Source organism: Bombus fervidus, chromosome 3 (genome assembly GCF_041682495.2).
Source record: "Bombus fervidus isolate BK054 chromosome 3, iyBomFerv1, whole genome shotgun sequence".
Classification (NCBI taxonomy): domain Eukaryota; kingdom Metazoa; phylum Arthropoda; class Insecta; order Hymenoptera; family Apidae; genus Bombus; species Bombus fervidus.
The window spans coordinates 4035941-4059400 of NC_091519.1; the positions used below are offsets into that span (position 1 = coordinate 4035941).

Sequence of the window (23460 nt, forward strand, 5' to 3'; positions counted from 1 at the left end):
ATCTCTACACAATAAATTCTATATTTACATAGTTCTATATTTACATAATTCTGAAATTGTTTATGAGCAAAGGTTTGGGTATAGGTATTATTATTTAAACAACTACAACACTTATCCGGTTTGCTTGAAATCACCAATTTTATTAATTACTTATTTTACTAATTGCTTTAGAATTAATAATTGCTAGGAAACTTATATAATCTTATATAATAAATACTAAAAGAAATTCTAACATATACTACATACATATGTAACGAATAGCTACCAGAGCACCCTTAGAAAGTTGGATGCTTAGATCATGGATGATCTTTGTGGTAACTAATGTTAACCAAACAATATTAAAATAATGAAAAGCAAAATACAGTGCTTAGAATATTTGGTTTTTCATAAACAATTATATCGACTGCTTGCCCATCATCAAGTCACTAAAAATATCAGTTTTAAAAAATAAACGTCGATTAAAGACGACGATATAAAAATTTTTCTTTAGCGTCTCGAACGAAATCATCGTTGGACACAGATTGCATTGATTTTTCAACATTATTGCTAGCTATAGGTGGATTCACGCGCGGCTACCTCTCAAAGGGTGCAATCATCCGTCGATTGATGTTAAAAAGTTACTTGACCTTCTGGAAAATACGTGATTACGTAATGGCTTGAAGGTTGTCTGACTTGGTAGTTTTAATCTTGCGCTTCTAATGTTTCCTTTAATGAAATAAACGAAACGCCGAATGATTGTACACGCGTGAAGTTTAATAGCATAAATGATACATATGTACATACTTCTGTTAGCTGTGGAGCAGCGTTCTACTGGTTTCTAATAAACGAGCAATATTAACATTTATACCGCACGCCGTGGTGTTTCCTTTTACACCGTAAGCGTGACTCATAACTGGCTATCTCGAAGGTTTTATAATAGTGCCACTATCATAATCTGTACACCCTCTGGGGAACAGAGCACATGATAGTGCGCATCACGTATATCATTAAAGTACAAGATCATAGACACCGTGGAAAATAATTCTCGTCTGATTTACTATTACTATACAGCGTGTGAAAAAAGGGCCATGAAATATAGGGTCATACGATGTTTCGTTAAAGTAAGTAAAACGTATTCTGTCAATTTTGCTACTAAAAGTAATATTTTCATATTAATGGATTGTAAATGGACCAATTTGGCGGCCTAATAAATTATAGTTTGAGTAACATAATGAAATGATAAACATGATAAAGTACTTAAGTTTAACGAGACAACAAAGTATTGTCGATGAAAAATTCGCGAGAAGGTGGAATAGAACGGAAAATGGAATGAAATAGAAATATTAACTTGCTAGCATATTTAATATGGGTCAAGTCTACTTGAAACGGTGTTTTGATGCTCAGAGATTAAAGAATAATAACTGTAAAGAAAGAAACAAAAACGTATGTTTTAATAGCTTTGACAAAATGATTTATAGCAACGAGTCTCAACCAGTGGTAGCCCTACTAACATCCAAACGTTTATTTTCAATGTTAAGGTGAAAATTTTATCAGCCAAAAGTTTATTTTCGGTTAAATCTTCGATTTTTAAGATTACTAATTTTGTATCATCCTTTACATTTCTTGTGTACATGTACGCACACGTGGTTAAACACATGGAAAGAGTATCTTCAGCATTGGTCTAACGGCGACAGCCTGTAGTTTACGTGTTCAACAAATTCAATGGACAGTAAATCGCGCGTTGATACTTATTGCCGCATTTATACGTCTCGTGATTACCAGGTTTCACAAGTTTTGCCACGTTTTCGCTTACAAAATATATTCTATTCACAGATATACACGACTATTTACAGTGCGTTAAGCCTCGCTTCAAGTCACCATGGAACTGTTTTGCTATCCTTTAGAACATTGTTTCTATACTACGCGATTTTAGGTTGCTCGATCTGAGTTCTTCACCTGTGTAACGTGTTACATATACATTCATAATGTCACGTACGATATATAAGAGAAAACATAAAGAGCTGCTACAATTGCACGAATCAAATAAAAGCTAATGACAAAAACTAGTTATCAAAACTAATTATACAAAATAAATATCAACGTTGAAACTATTAAATATTAAATTCTTAATTCCATTGAAGCAAAAATAACTATTGTTCTACTAGATCTTCCATTTTAAATAAATTAACCACTATATCCTTTCATACTTATTAGAAATTAGCTTTCAGAGATCATTTTAGATGATATACGTAGATTTACAAACTGTTAATTTATAAGGGCGGAAATTTCCACTTAGCTCGGTTGAAATCTAAAGTTTCCTACAAATATTTGCTTCTTCATAGAAAACCGCCAAGGGTTGCTCACTTGACGACTTGAGTTGAGTTGGTACTCAAAGGGAGGGGGTGGAGGCAGTCTAGTGGGAGATTCGCGACTGTGCCATCGGCTCAGTATCGTTCGACCATTGGTCAGGTGTGTTTCGTAGATCGTACAGCAATCTAAGTATTTGTCTAGTGAACACGTTGATAAAATATCAAATTTCACTAGCTGTTGTGGTCGAAATTAACGAAACTTACGTCTAGTCAAGAATACGGTAACGGAAACGCGTAATTGTAGAGTGACAGCAGCATTGCCGAACACTATTTTCCAAGCGGTGTCTGTGTGATGTTTACGATTTCCCGGCACTGTAATATTCGATCTAAAGGTGACCAGTGAAACATCGTAGCCGCATGATCGTGTCGACGATATTCTCGAGCGTGACGGGTTTCCATCGGCGACACTTGAACGACGCCGGACGAAATGCCGAGCTGACGGTGAGTGAAGTGCACTTTTTCGAATTCCACGCCGAAGTTGATTGCAACCGTATCGAATCGCGCGACCCACGATCAACTTCACTTCGTTAACTCATTGACAAATAGCCCTTGCTTTCCTATGCAACGTGACTAATTACGTTATCTTTGTATTTTCGTTCTCTCCAGCTTCAAGAGATTTCAATTATTATAAACGTAACATTGTATGTAAGATTTGACATATGTAGAGAAAATCGGTATAAAGTAGTTGTTCAAAGTGTGGCGCATATACGAATTTCTAGTCATAAAGTAGAACTGTTATTTGATCGATTACATGTTTTCAACGGTTACGAAATGTGGAGCATTCTAGAATTATAATATTTATAATATTATTTTATAATGTTATATATTATAACATTACTAAAAGTGTTAATCTAAGAATATTATACATGGCATAGATGTAGGATATAAAGTTAGCAATGCGCGATAACAGAAGTATGTCATTCGCGATGCATAAGATATTAAGAATATTGTCGGTAGGACGGAAATGTTATTTTATTTTAGTAGCTAAATTAGAATGTCTTTATGAAATACGGATAACTTGTCGAAGGGTAAACAGTGCGTGTCACGTGTCCATTTTCGTTATTAAGCACACGAGTAAAGTTGAAGTTCAAGGAGTAAATGGAACGCGATCGAAACCGGTTAACGAGCTATCGAGACGCGTTCGAGACATGGGAACAAGCGATTCCGTCAGATGCATACACCTATTATTTTTACTCACGTTTTAAAATGTTAATAACAAATAATAAGTAAACTTGTAAGTTACGAGTCAACTTACTTAGGAGCGAATGAAAATATTAAAAAAATGTAAGTAAAAAAATTAAGATCTTTCTTTCAAAAATCTTCGTAATTTTAATTTGAAATTTAATTATAAAGTTAATGATTTAATTTAGTTATATATTACCGGATATGAGCATGCATCTATACGAATATAAACTATACTCGCATAATAAAAGCGTAGTAGGTACATATTACGCAAAATATCTGCAGTTTATAAAACAAACTGATCTTGGTTGGATTTATGCGTAATTATTCGGTACACACAACGTTCGTACATCAATGATACGCATTTCGAGCGTGCTCATTGTCGTCGGCAATGACAATAGGGAACAGAGTAAACGGACTCGTTCACCAGGACCGTTATTCATTGTTATGTGCCGTGACGTGGACCACGGCTGCGTTTAGCTTCGTTAAGAACAATTAAAAGTAACCGACGAACCGGGTATTGTTTAATTGCCGCCTGCAAATGTTCTCTTCAAGATCGTCCCAAATCATGCAGAATAAATTTTAATAACATTTAACAGATTATATAAAAGTGTTTGTACTTTGTCCAAAATTTTGGTTTTGTATTTTAACGTTTCAAATTGTGCGTGCATATGTGTGTGTGAGAGCTGGGGAAATAGGTGCGTCCTCTTCTTAAGGATATTTAATTATCAATTACATATTGATACCACATTTCTTGCTTTTGTAATTATATTCTTATTAATTCGAGTTCCTTATTTGTGACATATTCAGTTTTCATAATTAGACGTACGCATTTCCATGTGTTAGATCTATACTAAAATATACATATATGTATTACTATACTCTGTAATCAAACTTTATAGAACACTTCCGTTCCATAGAATGTTAGAATGTTGTATCGCAAAAGAGAAGCTAAAATAGAGTTGTGTTGCTGCAGAGATATTGCATAGTATTGATTATAGCAATAATTTATTGGCATTAGTAAATGAATGGGTTAGAAATAACGATTTCATTAGAATGGATAAACCGTTTGATTACGTAAAGCCATTACCATGCACTGAATTTATTATGAATTGAATGCGATAATTAACACACTCGTTAGCGTCCCTTTCTCTTCTTTGTAAATCGTGGCAACGTTGTATACGAGTAAGTATTCGGTCTTTATCTATCTTTTCGGTATTTCTGTTTTTGTGAAAGTAACCAGTTCATGGAAGATACAATGCCGTGCAAACTGACCGTTAGCCGGATTTTCGAAAAATTTATAGAATTCTCACGAGGTAGCAGGGAGTTCTTTCTTTATTCTTGTAAGTTACTTACTTCTTTACCGTTTCTTTTTTGCAACGATTCAGGCGTTTCGGTAACGAGGACGTGTTATGCAAATTGGTGGACATTGTGAATGACACGAGAGAACACGATCATTCAAATATTTCTGTTGACAAGAATCTGTAAAAAGAAAAACAATCTTTGTTAATTTGTTATGCTCTACTAAAATGAAAGCAGGCAGGGTTTTAAATTTCGTTAAACATGTTTGAATCTTTTCGTATACGATTAGCTACATATGCGTAAAATAGCAAACGTAGATAAGATTTCTTTAATTTAACACTTTATATATCTAACTACAAATTATACACGAAACAAGGATCAATCCTTAAGCGCAGAAATTCATGCCTTCCTTAATCATCTAACAACACGTTCAAATGTCTTTAACTATCGCAGTGTATACGATATCCTAGCCATAGCGATTCAGCGACTCGTTAATAACTAGTCAAAGAAATCGGTGATGGTAGCGATTAACGAGTCACGTTTCCTCAACGGAGTATGCTTTCATCTCTAAATGGCATTCTCGATAAATCAGCACCTTAAAACCGTCCGTTCTTCACCAACATTATCAACAACGGATCCGCTATCTCTCGTGGACTCGTGGCGTGCACATTACTCGTGAAATCCTTCGGCGTATCTGTTAGTCAATATTTTCGATAGAATCAAAAACGATCGATAGGAAAAAGAAACATCGAAGAAAGAAACTCATCGTGAAATTATGATTAGACGGGCAAACATAGTCACGTTTCTAAGGCAAAGCGTTTCCACCCGTATTACGATATTATCGAACTCACGATAGTATAGAAGTATGTACATCGTATCGTTTTAAACATATATGTATTTACATATGTACTACTGTTCAAAAATTTTATGAGTTCTTTACCCTCTAAGGTTTATCAGGTTTTAACTTGGTTTTCTCTAAGTGTCCTAATACTTACCAACAGGAATGCACGTATAGGAAATTCAACATTTTTCTTTTTCGCCGCGGTAATTCTCTACCCACGTTCTTCGGATGACTGCCTTTTATCGTTTAATAAATAATTTTCCGCGCGTTTTACATAACAGTATGGCTGTGAATACATCGTAACCCGGATACCCAATATCGAAAATTCTTGAGAGTCGTGACTCGCGATTAACCGGTCACGATTCTTAATCTTTTAGCCGCGTTAACTTCTTTAGCTACGACATAAGCTGCTATAATGCATGTACACGTCCTCGGGGAGGGCAACACTCGTGCAAAGAAGTTCGCAAACCTCGATTACGCGTTCGACGGGCAATCGCATGGCGAAGCAACAAAAAGCTGAAGTTTACTCGTAACATTGTTTGCTCGTGCTGCGTATGCGGCAAAGTAACGCAAAGTTATTTAAGGGAACGACGAGCGAGTTGGAAAGGATTATAACAATAAAAGTCTGTTGGATCTTTGGAGTTTTTTCGTGGTATATGAATATTCTCTCTTTTTTCCTCTCTTTTTTTTAAGAAGGAGAATAGAACAAAATATGAACTATAACTATACGATAAATATTTAAAATTCCCTCAAGAAAGGATTAGTTAGATTAGTAATGGCCATAAAATCGCAACGATACGTTGAATGTTGTTAATCCAAATTGAATAGCCATAAAGAAGTTGATTTATGATCTATTGGAGTTAATATTTGTACAAGTATGCGGATTTCGATGTATCGTGATAATTAATTATAGGATTACACTTATCTTCGACTACACTTGAGAAGTAAATTATTAAACAAAAAGAATAATTTATATTTAGCGAATAATAATCAAGTAGTCGCTTAAAATGGTATTTATAATTTCGGATTATTGGACATTATGATTATATTCTATATTATTGCCCTATATTATTATTAGGTATTTGATTAAAAAAGTTATATCTATCTTACGTTATTTTTTAATGTTCCGATCTCATTGCATTTAATATACACATATACTAAAGGATGAGGAAGTTGTCGGTTACGTTACCATCGCCATCGTTAATAAGATTCGATTCAAATAATAATGCTTTCAAACTCTTCCTAACTTTTATTGTAAAATAATTACTTTTCTTTGTCAATGTTTAGTCCTTAAAAGGATACGCTTCTATAACGACTGGAATATCAATCATTTCGATTCATGAAGAAACCTACAGAACAATCTTTAATTGGAATTTTAAACAAGAAATACACAATTCAATGTAAAGATCTTCATACTATCGTCATATTCTTTTTCCGACTATTTTATCATCCCTATCTTTTTGGATTGTGAATGTTACATGAATGAACCATACGTACCATCCATGGTGGCGCCTCAATGTGTATAGTGTCACGCAAAGGTTTAAAAGACCAAAGAGTTTCTTAATTCAATCATTGAGGAAGCATCATCGAGGGAGTTTACCGTCCACCAGAATCCACTTAAGCATGATGCCTATAAACATAAGGGAGGTAGCCTAGTTATCGAGCTAAAAGCATCCTCTAAGTGACTACTTATTTAGCTCGTGGTAGTTTTTTCCCTACTCGCAAGTTGGCCCCGCGCTCTTTCACCCTCTTATGGTGGGCATAAGAAGTGGAGGCCACGTCCCGTTGGCAGACACACACGAGCAAGGCCAACTCGCCTACGTTCACGGTTATGCCTTATTTATGAGCGCACCGATGCCTCTGTCCGCTTCCGAGTGCAGACAAAGGCAAGAAATATGCCTCACGTGGAAAGTGGAATTCCAATCGCCTTTCGTGGCGGACACGCGTCGCTATCGAGGAATTGTACAACTGCAAGTGTTTTCGTAATACAACATATACCTATAATTTCATAACAAAGTATTTATAGTCAAAGCTCTTATTACAACTTTTTCTTATTAAGCAAAACGTTAAACCGAAACGTGTTAATATTTCGATGAAGAAAATGCTTTATAACGAAGAGTTCATCAATTGAATTATATACAAATTAGTATCAAATTTTGTACTTTGAAACATCCTGAAATATTAAAAATGCATCTAAAGAATACTACTATGTATTAACTACATCTATTCTACTAGGAACTGTAGAATTTCTTTGAAGAAGATTTCTTCTTATTGGTATATGCGATAGTACAAGACTTGGAAATAGTAATATGTATATATTTAGTAACATTAAATTAATAATCATATCAAAATATTACAATGTAATACCTGCTCGTCCCGAAGATTGCAACATTAACTATTCCCTCCCTTTAAAAAAGACTTAATGTAAAACAAAATTTTAAAGTAACAATTTTTGTTGTTTCATTTCCAGTTTATCTACTTGTAAGTATGAATATTAAAAATCTAAGGACAATCATTTGTACGTATTATCATGAATATCCTTTCGCAACGACAGTTTCCAAATTACAGCTGTAACAGGAAATTACAACAATAAATTATGTGCAAGAAGAAGAACAATGTTACAACATTGCATGATCCGAGACCAAGGTACCATGAAGCGAAAGGAACTTTCTTGGCTCGTTTGGAAATAAAATAAAATAAAGTCACAAAAAATAAATTAAAATAAAAGAAAAGAAAGAAGAAGATAAAGAAAGAAAGAGAAGAATAAGCACCTTCGTTAAAGAGAAATAATTTACGACGTTGTAGTCTGCTCCGTTTCCTCCTTACAAGCCCGCAAATTAACCTAAAGTTGCATTTACAAACACACCGTAGTGGCCAAATAATATCTGCAACGGCCTTTGCATTGATAGCCGTTGTAAAAATCATTGTTAAACAACAGCCGAAATTGTTGAATCGTTATTGTATACTTAACAGGGTAACATGTTAACAATAGGTTTTTTGCAAAAGTGTAAAGAGTGAACGCTCCTCACTTCCTAGTCGCCTGGTAACATTAATTTATTGGCTCGCTTTTAAAGCATAGCGCGCGCCCTCGCAACTTACAGCGATGCAAAAATCTTTTTGCAATGAGTACACAATGGTGGCGAAAGTATCGAGTTCAGGGACACGTCACCGGTATCCTCTTCTCCCTCTTTTCTTTTTTACCTTGAAGATCGTTACGCTTCTTGAAAGGCTTTACATTCCGGACCGCGGATTGAAAGCTAATGAATATAAACAAACGATTGCAAAATGCATTACGATTCGAAGCACGATCCTTTTTCCTGGATTTAAACAGGAAATTAAATTTTTTCTTAAACTTTCTTTTCCTGTAATTTATTCTTTTGTATTATATTCTTTTATCAATTTTATTCCACAATATAGATCCTTTTGAGTTTTTCTTTTTTTGCTTATTTAGTTGTGTTGAAAATCATAGCTTAAACAAGAGAGTAATATTTTCTCATCTAAGTTCTTTAATTTCACTATTTTGTATTCTTATCTTACATTCAAAAAATTAACCTTTTTCTTGAATACTTTTTTTTAAAATTTGTTTTGGGATTTTCATACTATTCTTCTTTCTTTTGCATTATATATATAATTTAATGCTACTAGATATATCCATATTACTATTTTCAAGTCTTGTAATATCGCATATACCAATAAGAAGAAATCTTCTTCAAAGAAATTCTACAGTTCCTAGTAGAATAGATGTAGTTAATACATAGTAGTATTCTTTAGATGCATTTTTAATCTTTCAGAATTAACAAAGATTGATAGATAATATATATATATTTTTTTTATATATTTTTACTTCCATATATATATATGGAAATATATTCCATATATATATGGAAGTAACTATCAATCTTTGTTAATTCTGAAAGATTAAAGAACTCTGTTGATTCTGAAAGATTAGAGTTCTTTTTAATCAACAGAATGCATATCGCGTAATATACTAAGTTCACCTTGTTTCGTCATATAATCTACTACAGTTTCTTGGACTTTTTTATTGCGTGTGTTTTCAAATTGAATGAAATTTCAAGAATAAAGCTCAAATTGCGGAGCAAACGGAGAAATAAAAAATCTTTGCATCTTCTATTTCCAGATACGCATAAATAGCAAGTAATACCTTACAATAAGAAGAATATTATATGATAGCAATGAATAAGTATTGAATTCATTCAACTCGCATTGAACTGAATGACTCGGTTCCTCGAATCAATGACCAGCTCCCGCACACGTGGCGGTCCTCCGTGTGGAACGACGCGTAACTCGCGGCGCCTACACGTAGGACGCACCGTTGCACGTGCGCCACCGCCCCGTGTACCTACACGTGTGTTGCCGCGGGGTCACGTGGACCGCGAAGCGACGCAAAGCGACTCGTGACTAGATACACGCGGTTCGCGTACTTCTCGAGTTGATGTTCGCCTGGTGCACAAGCGATCAAGACGTTTGCGCAAATCGCGTGCCGCGATGCGACGCGTGCTTGTTACGCGTACGTAAGTACTTACGTGCCAGGAGCGCTCGTGTTCCTCCGTCGCCACCTGTCTTCTACGATCGTCATTGACGACCTATACCGTATACATGCCGTGACGCGCCATTAAGGCTACGCTGAATCTAGCTGCTTGCGAAACGAATTTTGATGAAGCGATATCTTTCGGATGGGATGGATTTATGCAACAAAACATAATTACCGGCCGATGAAAGAAATACACCGTATCATCCATATTTTAACTTCTTGTGTCGTTATTAAATTTGCTAAATAGTTTAATACTAATGGGAGAATAATTTAAAAGATTGCTCAATTCCAATAGGCATCAATACGTAACATTCTTTTAATTATTCTGTAACATAAGCAAATCGATGGTTCTATTTTATGTGTTAATTCATAATAATGTTGTAAACCTAACTAATATATGTATTCATAGAAAGCTTCCAGTTTATAAAATTCTTTAGATAAGTATGAATCTTATGTCTCGTTTCCTTTTGTTTCGTTTTGTAAAAAAAAAGATCCACTTGTACCACTTTTCCACTAAGCCCCACAACCAGCATGCAGAAAAGGCTGATATCGTAAAATATACCTCGGTGCATAAAAATCAGAAATCATTGACTCGTCGAAGATGACGCAAAGAACTGTAAAGGGATATTTATCTAAGTTCATCGAAGCTTAAAGTTTCTGGATGACTAGCGATTTCGATGACCTGGTAGCTGCACCTTAAATTTCCGGTGAAACGAGAAACATTCCGTGATTAACCGGTTGAACGACCCAAAAATTAAAAATTCATCATTTTCAATTTTCTGTATTTAAACTTCTTTTCACGAAAGAATTTCACGATCAGTTACTATCTTTTATTTTATTTAAAACACGAAACGAATATTTTCTTTAGAAAGAGTTGTAGGACGTATCGATAAATAACTCTATGGAAAACGAGATTCGTTGAAATTTGCGAGAGATCGTGTAATCTTTTATTACAGAAAGCGATGGTCATTTGCCAGCGGAAGCTTCTTCGCTGGTATATTCAGTGCTTGAAAATTTATTATTCCGTCCCCGATTTTAAACATTCGGTATAAGTTATACGAGCTCAATGGACCGCGCAATCCGTTACGTTTGAATTCTTGTACACCTGAAGTTCTCGAAACGGTAAACATTTTATAAACGAAGAACATGGATGACGAATAAAAGAAAATATGCCGCGTTATCGAAGTCGAGACCCACGTTCCATTAATTTATTATTACATCTATGAAATTCTGATTTCGTTCGAAATAGGAAAGAACTGTAACATGCAATTTACGACCGATGAAACTAGTGATTCTGAAATGTTAAAATTTTGAAATTTTACGTAGGAAAATCTGGACTGTTATTCGACAGTGTTTTATATATTTTTAGTTTATTTGTAATAGGTACATACTCTTTTTGATATCGATATTGATTTTTGATTTTTGACGAAAGAAGGCATGCTCACATTCCACGATATTGCAGCTATGAGCTACTAAATCAGCTTCTTTTCATATTATCCGTATATTACGATAATTATTACGTATTTTCGGTTACTAGTTACATATATCGAAGTTTGTTGTGCTATTACGTTTAAAGTAAAGAAAAAGCTTCAGATTGTGTGTATAATTACTTTGAAAGAAAATGTTTCAACTACCGAGGATGAAACAACGAAAACAGAGATTATTGATACATATGTTATAATAAACGCCGTGTGTGACGTTACTGTCGATGGAAAATTAATAATAATCGATAGCGAAGATTTAAATAGAAACGTTAAACGAACAAGCCTACGCGAATAAAAAATAAAAGATAATCGATAGATTTGCTTACCAACTTTGAAATAAGACTTTATGTTTTGATAATAGAATCTTTATACATATATATATGTATGTAAGTATCTTTGACACAATATACATTTATAAATTTACGCACAAAAATTTAAATATTCAGAAGAAGAAATGTGTCAACGTTCTATAAAAGTATTTATACAAGTCGTAGGTTCCATTAAAAATTAATGTCTGATTAAAACCACGCGCGAATGTTATTCTTCGTGATTAATGTTCATACCGCTTACTGACGCAGTGGTGGTTGGCACATACGTTTTTCCAAAGTCATCAGCCTCGATCCATACGTCATCGGCTACCCAACAATTATACACCGTGAACAATTTGAATAATTTTTCTGCCAACATGAGTTTAGTGGGTTGCCTTGTCGACGGATGATCTTCAAGAACATATTCTTGACATAATTGCATCGCTAACAGTGGGTGGCATATATGGAGAATGCCCTCGCTTTCTAATATGGACGCGGGTTTTACTTTTCTTTTCGTCAGCACGCGAGTACGTTCGCTCGTCCCGCTAATTCGTGCACGTAATTACAATTACCATTTAAACGGCACCTACACATCTTCTTAGCTTGCTAAATTAACAAGCTCAAAAGGTGCACAGGTAATCGGCCTTTTTATCTTGTTTCGAGATGCTGTACGACGATACGAACTATACACAATCCTGACTCTTCGTTTTTCTCCCTTTCTCCGTGTAGTAACCCTTTACACTCGAGAGACGACCTCAGCCACCACGGCGTTCCGTGCTGCAACTCCAGTGGCGGGCGAGAGGCGACAATCCCTGTTTATGCTAGATTTCGACAACTCCAATTGATGAGAGTATGGTTGATTGAGAATATTGATTTGTAGATTAGGAAGTGTAAAGTGTTAGACTTTAAAATGGAGATAAAATATTTAATCTCATATTCCTCCGAAACTGTGGTTCTGACAACGTCTCCAACGTTAGTTCGGATTCGACGATCATGGCAAAAGTATTATAACTTAGAAACCCTAAAAAGTGGTTTTTGGAAGTGAAATTAGCTCAAATGAAGATGAACTTGATTTTGAACTGTTGAAAAATGAAATCAATTATATTCAAGAATGCATCTTGGTGAATGCTTTATAAATTATCACACAAACAAAATACAGAAATTAATATTACAAAATCATATTTTCAAAGATGTAAATATAGATAAATTATTACAATATAATGTTGTTGTAAGTTAATCTGTACATAAAGTTATTTTACGCTAGCTGTAAGACACGCGTCACGTATACGCTAAATCATCCGGAGTAGCTGCTGCGCCACGACCGAAAAAGTCCTCGAGAACAAAGGGTTAAAAATTAACGCAAGTGTGCTGAAAGAAAGGAAAATGATACTGCAAAGGAGGTTAATTTCAAAACATCTTTGCGGCCACGACTTTCTTCTACTCTACGTCTCCGTATGACGGTAATAATAGCATAATCGCATAGAAATTTTCGCAATTTCACATCATCCAGTCCTTATTCCCAGAGTACACAGAAGCGACGCTCGGGGTGACAAACCACTATGCCCGCCATTAATTTGATGTGACTGGCATTGGTATATCTGCGGCGCATGGTGCGCGCGCGAGCGACGTGCTGGTCAACTCAAAGAGAGCAGGAAGGGTACATCGAAAGAACGTCAACTGCACGTCGACGTCTGGCGCAGACGTAATGCCACGCGTGTATCCGGAGAACAGAATGCACGTGGCATGTGCGCAAAGTACCGCGACTTTCGCGACATGCGCTATATGCCATGAGCAAAAGAAATACATACATAAGCCTTTCCCTCTCTCTTTCTCTACGTGTGTAGATTTGTTCACTGCTTGAACACGAAGCGCAATCCGCGGTGACCTGTTGAAAACCGCGGGAAACGCTTATCGTTTGTTACGCATCGTGCGTGGAATGTGGCAATGGAATGGTAGAACAGCGAATGATACGTATACTATACTTATAATGTTGTATCATTATATCATTATATGTATTAGGTTGCTACACAAATTTCATCCGCAAGAGCACGTGTGCAAGTGTACATCTTCTACAAAATCAATTTCTAAAATCAATTTGTACTATAACTATACTATAAATATTACAAATTTAAATTATCCATAATATAATAAACGCTATATTTCAGGAAAGATTACACTGTTACAAATGTTATCGATTTCTTCCTATAATTTCTTTTCTATAATTTGAAACGTGAACGCTTCTCTCCAAACTTACCTAATAAGAAGGAAGAAATGTTCTACGTTTGATCAATTGATAATATAATGGGATGGGATTCGATCGAAAGTTAATTATATTAAAAAGTCAAGCTGTAAAGCGAAGTAATTTTAAATTCTTTATAAAAGTGAGCCTGCCTGGTAGTAATATTGTTTCTCTTTTGCTACCTTCTTCCCTTCACATGCCGATATTTATTAATAATTGCCGGTATAGTATAATTATTCTGTTTTTACGACGATGTTGAAAGGAAGAACGGTCGATAGACGGAAGTGACCGGAACTTTCAACGTTTCTTCAAACGACCAATTAAACGCGATACAAAAATAAAATACAATTAATCGACATTTTTACTAGCGGTATTGTTATAATAAGCATGTGAAATTCAATGTTGCTTTATTTTTAGCAAATAGCCAGAGTTTATGATTTTTTTTTCATATCAATGCATCAAATCTATCGACATCCTTACAAAAATTAATACTCTTCTAGAACAGAAATTTTACCGAAATTTAAAAATTTAAAACACTTTTTGAAAATGAAAACATGATATTTTTGAAAAAGTATGCACAGTAATTGTACATATTAAAGAAAATAAAACATCTACTCACAAAGTAATAAATCTTCTGTCGAATCAAAATATACAAAAATAAATATCGAATTACTCTGAAAATAACCTTAGATCATATTGAATTATCCTGGAAACTACCTTGAAGAATCTGTGTATTCAATATCAATGAATTTTTTTAGAATCGTGTACAATTTTTTTATCTTCGTCCCATAATTCAACTCTAGTTTCACTTATAGAAAACATCCATTCGTATAACAGCATTTTTTTTATCGAATACCAAATAACCCTCGTAACAGCCAGTAGCATAACTTGAAACCAACGCACGACCTTAAAAATTTGTCTTTCTTCGTGCGAAGTACGATAAAATTTGTTGAAACAGCAACGCGTATCGAACAAATTACTCAATTAATATCTTCTACAGCCGACATTTGAAAGCAAAATGGTATGCAAGAAGTACATATCAATAATGGAGGATTATCACTCTCTATAGTCTATATTATCTACTTTGCGCTTTTCCACTCTTCAACTATGTATATATAACATGTATACTTATTTTGTATCACTATATAGCGGGGTAATAAATTCCGCTGCGTCGAACTCACCGTCTTTCGAACAGGAAAAACCCTGATAATGAGCCTTAACATAAGAGGTAAAGCGTTTCAATCCGTAAAAAGGTCAAAATATCCAAAAAAAAAAAAAAAAAGAAGAAATTGCAGTTGAGCTCTATCGTCTGTGTTCGAGGTCAGTGCACAGTGCACAGCCATACTACACATAACTATATACTGTATTGTACTACGGAAGAAGTCGTGGAAAATTAGATTTACTGTTAGACATTAACCTAGCCTAACAGCCGATTAGAGCGTAGAATTTAATGGAATAATGATGAGATGAATAAAAGCGTTGAATTTTTTTCACCTTGTATTGTATTAAAATAATGCTATTTAATTATCAGAAAAAAAGATGCGAGTATAATGTTAATACCTTCGTAAATATTTGTGCTCGCTTCGCATAAATGCATTGTATAAAATTACTTATGATTATTCTTGCAGCGTGCATTTTTACTTCTCATCAAATAACACACATATTGCATATATCGTTCAATGACATACAGCAATTATCAGTTGACTGGACTGCGGCCAGGTAAATATACGATAGAAATGTTCCCCTCCGTGGTCCAAATAGACGGTCATTTTCTTTTATTTACCTCCAGCTGGTTTATCTATGTAGCTTAAATCAAGAAGCTGCTATGCTTCGTTTCAATTACGAAGTTATGTTTTGTAAAAATCGCAAGACTTCTAAAAAGCTTCTACCGTTAAAAAATTTCTTAAATTTGAAGAAGATATTAAAGTATCGTTATTATATATACCTACATAATATACATGATTCATCATTTCGATCCTATGTTAAAGTTTTTCTTGAAACATTGGAAATCTTTATGTTTGTTAAAACGAGATTGGAGCGTATAAATTGGAGAACCATATTCAAGGTAACGCTGTATCTATGTAAGCAAGAAACAACTTTTCTCAGTACCTTTACCTAAAAAATTGTTAAATGACATAAAGCGGGAAGAACATTACATCGGAGGAAAATGAACTATTGCATGCTTCTAAGTTCTTATAGAATTTTATTCCATAAATTTCCGTAAAGGATATTCCAAACTGCTCTGTATAAAACCATGCCTTCGCAATAAATATACCATGCAGTCTACATGTACGAGACGATGGCACAAATAAAACGAAATACGTAAAGGGTGAAACAGTAGCAGCATGCCATAAAAGGTTGTCACGAATGTAAAACAAACGGGACGGTAAGAAGTATCGCGAAAAGGTCACAAATTTCTGTTGAGAGTTGGTCACAGAAACCCACGGGGTCACGTATAAATCAAAGTCGGAGCCATTAAATTCTAGAGTTACGATAACACATGAACTTTTTCCACGCCTAGCTGCGCAACCTATCTCCATTGTTACGAACAAGCAAGACAATGGGCAGATATTACGAAGCACAAGCGGGAAGCACAGAAGTGGCGGAAGAAAAAGAGGAGGGAACTAGAGAACTCGAGTTCCTCGGCATCTCACCGCGATGGCCCGCGGCTGTCCATTAGATCGAACGTGCACGATAGCCTAGCTACGATTGTCGCGTCGTATCAACCTTCTATAAAAATGATAAATCGCTATGGAGAGAAAATATGAAATGTTTAAAGCTTTGAAGACGCGAGATCTCCTATGGATGTATGTTAGTTTGTATTAATTTAAAAAGTAAGGTTTATTAAAGAAACACAACATAAGCTGACTATTTAAGTTTTGTTTTGTACTTTTGCTTATCGAGTCACTAAGAACCGAAGGGATATGAATGCGAAGAATAAATGAAAAGAACAACAACAAAACTGAACGCAAAATAGTAGTACAGGTTATAGAATATAGATTTAACGTTTATGGTCGATTAAAAATGGCAAACTGTGTTTAAAGATTCGCAAAATAGAGCGTCAGGAAGGCCGATAAGAAATAATGGAATCTCTCGCTCGCGCCGAGATTAGACGTAAACATACGCGTCGAATCTGTAATAGAGTCGGCGAAGCGGCCATAGGGCTGGCTGAACACCTTTTTATGTGTTTCCCCAGTACCTATGCGGTGCGTTTTCGCGCTTCTTATAGTATTCGCGTAATACGCCATATATCAATTTTTCTCAGTGAAACATTATTAGGATTCTACAGTATTATTCTATGAATTTCCCATTCTGTTATTTAATGAAGTACGCACAGTGTAATTCGATAAAACAGCCAACGATTTTCTTGCTGATATTTGCAATGTTCGATCAAACTACTGCTGCTAACAAAGAGAGTGCAGCTTCCTTTAGATTAGCCGAGTTACCTGAATATCGAAGCAAGATACCCATTAAAATTAGATACGGTGTATAGACAAGTGGTAATTGATTATGGACAGAATAGATACAGTTATTTGACAATTAAAGCTGTTTGTTCGCTGCGCAACAAAATATAACGAAATGTAGGAGATGATCCGAAATTTATGGCCGATAATGTATATGATATACCGTGCTATTTCTGAGCAACCATGCGCGTACCATCTGCTGGATATATAGGATATATGTAGATAGGAATTTTACGATTTCCGTGGTATAATAATGCTTTATAATAACAAGATAAAGGTATAAATATCTTACAGGTGCGGAAAATCTGGCCAATTTTTGCATATATAATTTTTTTGGACATGTACCTCTTATAACAGATAAAAAAGTTAAAAGTTAAAATAAATAGCAGCATCGTATGGAAAATTGAATCGAAAAGCACGAAATATCACAAAATTTTAGCGTTTTAATTTTAATTTCAAATACACAAATAGCAGATGTATATTCTTTGTACGAAGACAGCAGAAAAATTTAATATATTCTTTTAGGAATTTTTACGCGATACTCAATTCTATTATCCAAAAACTTGAAATGTGTGCGATAACGAAACAGCAAGTTAAGATAACTTTTATAGAGATGAAAGGAAGGATATGTGAACAGAATTTTTTGTGTAGACGCTACTTCCGATAAATAGGAGTTAGAAAATTGCTTTTATATTTAGAACCATCGTTTCAAATTCTGACAAATTAAATTTTTCAACTCATGTGTCTTTTGCTTTATATGGCGAATACAATTCAGTGAATAGAAAGTGATCTTAATTGTAAGATCCTAACAATCTTTCCTTTTTTTTACTAAATTGATTCTACTGAACGAAAGCAATGCATCAATATACAGCATTATACAAGCCCATAAAGGATTATACGAACGAACAACAGAAGATAGTGATCTTATGCTTGAAAAAATTTTATTTCAAATAAAAATAAAAAATAACAATTTGGCAAAATGCATTATTTTTAAATAAATTTCTGTTCTGGTTAATTCTTATAAATAATGCGATGAGTGGATGTTTCAAAGCTCGTCTAAGTATAATTGATTTCGCAGATCATGTTCCTAGACTCGTGAAAGTTTAGCATAATATGAGATACTTTTCATAATATTTTTCATTTATCAAATATTGTGTTGTATATCTACATGGATCGTTCAACCAGCGATTAAACGCGACATAAGATTTTCGCGATGATAAATTAAAAGATTCTGTTTCACACATTGAAACGTACCAAGGAAAATAACTTCTTTATCAAAGTAACAATATTTGTGCTTTGCAAGTAGCGCATTCCGATTACTACTATCGCATCTTACAAAGTACGATAAATGCAGGAAATTTGTTAAAACTTACGATAGGATTAAGCGAATTGTTTGAAAAGTGTTCTAAATACGCGAACAGGAACAAACAAAGTGAAATGTTGTGTCAATTTTTATCGAAGAAGAAAATGTGGAAAATCTAATATAATAGAGATTATTGAAATAGGATTCCATTCCACAGAAGAAAAACATAGTAACTCACATTTTTTTATTTGTATAGAGAAGTAATTTAAACATGTCAAGAAAAAGATTAACAAATACAATAAATTTTTTTTCTTAATGTTTTAAAATTTAAAAGTTGTTTCACATCATAAAATTACAAACGTACATATAACTTTACTAAAGTGACGTAATGTTTATCTGATGAAATTACATACTTATTCTTACGTTACAGCAAAATACATATATTTATTCCTATGTACATATACTAAATTTGTATATAATTTATTAGTATTTATTCAGAACGCTGTCTTACAGTGTCACTGACTTAAAAGAGTTCACGTTCACGTTCACGTTCACGTTGAACATGTTCGAGGCTAGAGCACAGATCCAAACTGACTTTCGCTCCATATTCGTTCTGTTACGAAAACCCAGCCCCTCCCACATTTTTGTAGCGCATCGTATGCTCCATTACGTACATTCCGCTCTGGTTGTCACTTGTTCTCCTCTTTACTTCCATGCGCATTCAACGAAATTGATTTAACTTTAATTTATCATGATATAACTTTTTACATTTGCATTTTTGAAGACAATTTACATTGCTGAATTTTATGTTCTAATACTGTGGGTATGAAAGGGAATTTCTAAGGTTTATTTAACATTTTTTGTCGGTTCCTTTTTCCACTTAAATTTAACAATTTCATTACGTTTTGGGAAATTCAATTATAACACTATCATAAACAACTTTGTTGATAAAAGTGCTACTAATAATTTTTCAATCGGCCACTGATTTTCTAAATTTCTTCCTAGTGAAACTGGCCTTAAGGACAAAGAATGAAATAGATAAGTTAAACAATAAACAAATCAACTGCAGAAACGAAGCTGGTGTGAAATTTAGGTCGATATTAAATTAATATTCTTTTAACGATCGTTCCGCTCCAATTTTCATTCGCATTCCGTTCATTACGTTGAAATATTAGTAAGAATTATAGACGTCCTTTCTCGTTGTTGCTTTTTCAATAGAAATTCTCTCTAAAGTGGACAATTGTCGTTGCATATTAAAACGTCAGTTTTGAACGGTACGTGTCGTATGATGCACGTCATAGATACATGTTATATATACATGTTATATATTTTTGTTATTAAATTTCACTTTTACTTGGTTATTTAAGAATTATAAGAGTTAATTAAAGGAACTGAAATTTAGAAATTGTTATTTGCATTGTTGCCAGTAACGGGACCAAGTTCAACATGTACCTATGATTTCAAGTTAATTAGAATACCTAAGTTTCACCTCACAAGGTTGAGAAATATTACTCATATGAAATAATGATTCCATTCGTTGCGCTTATGAAATATTCGGTCTATACATATGTATTAGTTTCGAATTTTTAATTAAGATGCTGTTTTATTTCTAGAGAATTAAATAAAATATCACATTTTTTACAAATTTGTATGGGATATTAGAAGGGAAGTTGGCTGTGCCAATACTTTTGTTCATTACTATATGATTCGACTTAATAATAGGTATTTCATACGTTTCTATCGTTATCTATTGTTTGTATTCTATAATAAGAAACTTGTGAGATACAATTTAGGTTGGCCAGTACCATACATACTCATTAGGCAACTGCTGCCCTGTTCCCCTTGTTTCCCGACGAAAAGTACAGTGTCAAGTAGCGGTACGTATGGAATGTATGTTTAACCCAGATCGTTCACGGTACAACATTGTGCTAGACGTTCTCGATAAAATCACGAGCATCGGTAATGGTAGATGCTGGCATGCTGCCGAATGACTGCTCCTTTTTAAAAGTAATCAGCCATTTAGTTCGTACAAGGATGTGAAACCTCGCTCGTCCTCGTTTGTATCCTACGTCTCCTCTTTGGGAGTATCGAGCGAAATTGTTGGCACGCGGCGACGATTTTACCAACGAGGAAACCGAGCCCGAGAAAGCGTAACAAAACGAGATAATTATTAATCGCGTGGACAGAATATAACCAGGAAAAGTTGTCGACTTTAATAACGTTACAAAAATCGACTGGAGAAAAAAAGAAATCGACAAGTATTTAGTTCAAGAGACGCGTGCCCGTTTCACGTACAACACGCTCGTGTATTACGATTTTACGCGATAAACCATCCGAGAATTTTTTAGTCTACGCTGGTTAAACGAGAGAGTGAGAATAAGATAAGCTGACCACGCATGTTTAGTGGTTATTCTCGTGTTGTAAGAAATGATTCCTTTTACTTACTGTGAACTTACCGTGTATCCAGCGTCCAATTAAGTGAATTCCGGTCGATTAAATTCATTTATCAAGGCTTTAGCTCCATATTGTATCGAACGAATGAAAGTAGAAGAATATAGAAAATGTTGCAGGTAGCCGTGTCTGCGCTGTAACGAAACCCGTTTCTTAAATATCGAACACGAGATCGGCACCCTTAAAGTTAACGAGAAAGCACGACAATATTCTCCGCATAGTCGATCCTTATCTACAAAAAAATATATTCCAGTTTCCAGTAGAACCTCCATTATCCGAACGTCTACTATACAAATGTTTACTGTACCAATGTTCTAAAACTAAATTAAATATATAATCACTTTAAATGGAATAATTTCAACTTATCATATTTTCTAAACAATTCGTACGATAATTAGTTGGGAGGAAAAAATTTGTACGCTATATTGAATGAAAAAGAAACATTTCGTATGGATTATCCAGATTTCCAATGTATTAGCTTTGCGTGGATAATTCCTAAGACAAATTCTAGCAAGCCAAGTAAAATGTAAAATATTTAATTGATCGAAAGTTGTCGTAAAGAAGTGCAATAAGATGGCTATACTAGACTGCTATAACAGAAACAAATTGTTATTTCTTAATCTCATATTTTATTCATTGTCGATGTTTATGGATTTGTAACACAACATTTCTAAAGAAAATTTTAATTTATTCGATTTAAAGTCTCTTCTCTTTTTGGCTGTTGTGTATTCGTGTCTGAAGAATCCAATTAATTAAATGCTTTATAAAAGGATTAATGTTGTAGAGCAGAGTTTGAATTTTTGATAATATAGGAATACAATAATTCTGATTTTCGGATGATTACTGGCTTATCGGATTACAGATTATCTCCTACAATTAATTGGAGTTCGAATTTAAAATTTTACATTTAGAAGGAGTATCTACCTTCGCAAATATTGCAGAAACTTTTCAACTGTTCTCTGGTTTGTTAAAGATATGTTTATTCCATTGTAACCGCAGTTGGATAAGAGCAGACCTCGAGCTCCATGGCATAGCATAAGTCGTCGCACGAATGCGGCACCGTAAATTTCAAATATCGTGTAAACCGATCGAACAATGTGACGTCTGACTCTGACGCAAATTGTTATCTCTCCAAGGTATCGATTCTCCACTTTATTCCTTTCCCGTTGTTAACCATATGTCGCACGACGTGTTGCGTGGTATTGTTTCGAGTAGCGACAAAAGGTTCGGAAGCTACAGGCCGGTAGCTCTCACTCGACGAGTTGAAATGGAGAACCGAGGGTAATTACGCACTCTCTTTGAAATAACCGAACGAGATTCCTGTTACTTGAGAAATGGACGTGTTATACAGGGTGTGTCATTTGGCTCGTTCACGCTACATAAACAGAATGTCCCAGATTTTTCCTGTCAAATAGTGACAATATATTTCATGAATAAAAATAGTGAAAAAAGATCTTATAAATGTAAGTAACTATAAATATAGGCTTATACACTGTCACTCGGAAGTATTAGGACATTTGGCTGATTTACAGTAACAGTATATACGTGAATTTTACCAAGGTAAAGATAAATTAATGACAAATTAATAATTTAAAAAAAACAAACACTTAACTATATCAATTTCTTCGCATTTTCTTCAAACTAAAGAAATCCATTTACGATAGAAAATCATGATGAGCTTAAAAATGACTGGAAAAGAAAAAGTACGTAGAAAAGGGTGAAACTGGGTACCAAATAGTTGCCAGCGTCACGAACTATATCGTCGTGTCCGATTGCGAAAAGTTGACGCAGCCAGCTTGACAAGGCGTATCGCTTAAAAGGTCGTGGACGTACGGAAAGGCCCGCACAAAAGGTATCCCTTTGTTGTACACCTGTCTTTGCTCGGTTGTGTTCGCGTATGCAAATGTAACACGAGCATACGTGCCCGCATGGCACGGCCACGCTCGAGTGTTTGCGCGTAACGTCATAGTCGTGAAGCATTTTCAC

At 34.6% G+C, this 23460-nt stretch overlaps 1 protein-coding gene across 2 annotated transcripts in view; it reads left to right on the plus strand.

Moving 5' to 3' along the window:
- Nucleotides 1–23460, plus strand: part of LOC139986014 (uncharacterized) — a 47393-nt gene that overhangs the window by 8059 nt on the left and 15874 nt on the right. Inside the window, exon 1 of one of the 2 annotated variants that reach the window (XM_072000991.1) lies at nucleotides 2441–2789. The exons of the other annotated variant lie outside the window; for it this stretch is intronic. Coding sequence (XP_071857092.1) covers nucleotides 2706–2789 — 84 coding nt within the window. The 5' untranslated portion in view covers nucleotides 2441–2705. Of the gene's footprint in view, nucleotides 1–2440; nucleotides 2790–23460 lie in introns of those variants that run through there. 2 annotated transcript variants of the gene reach the window in all.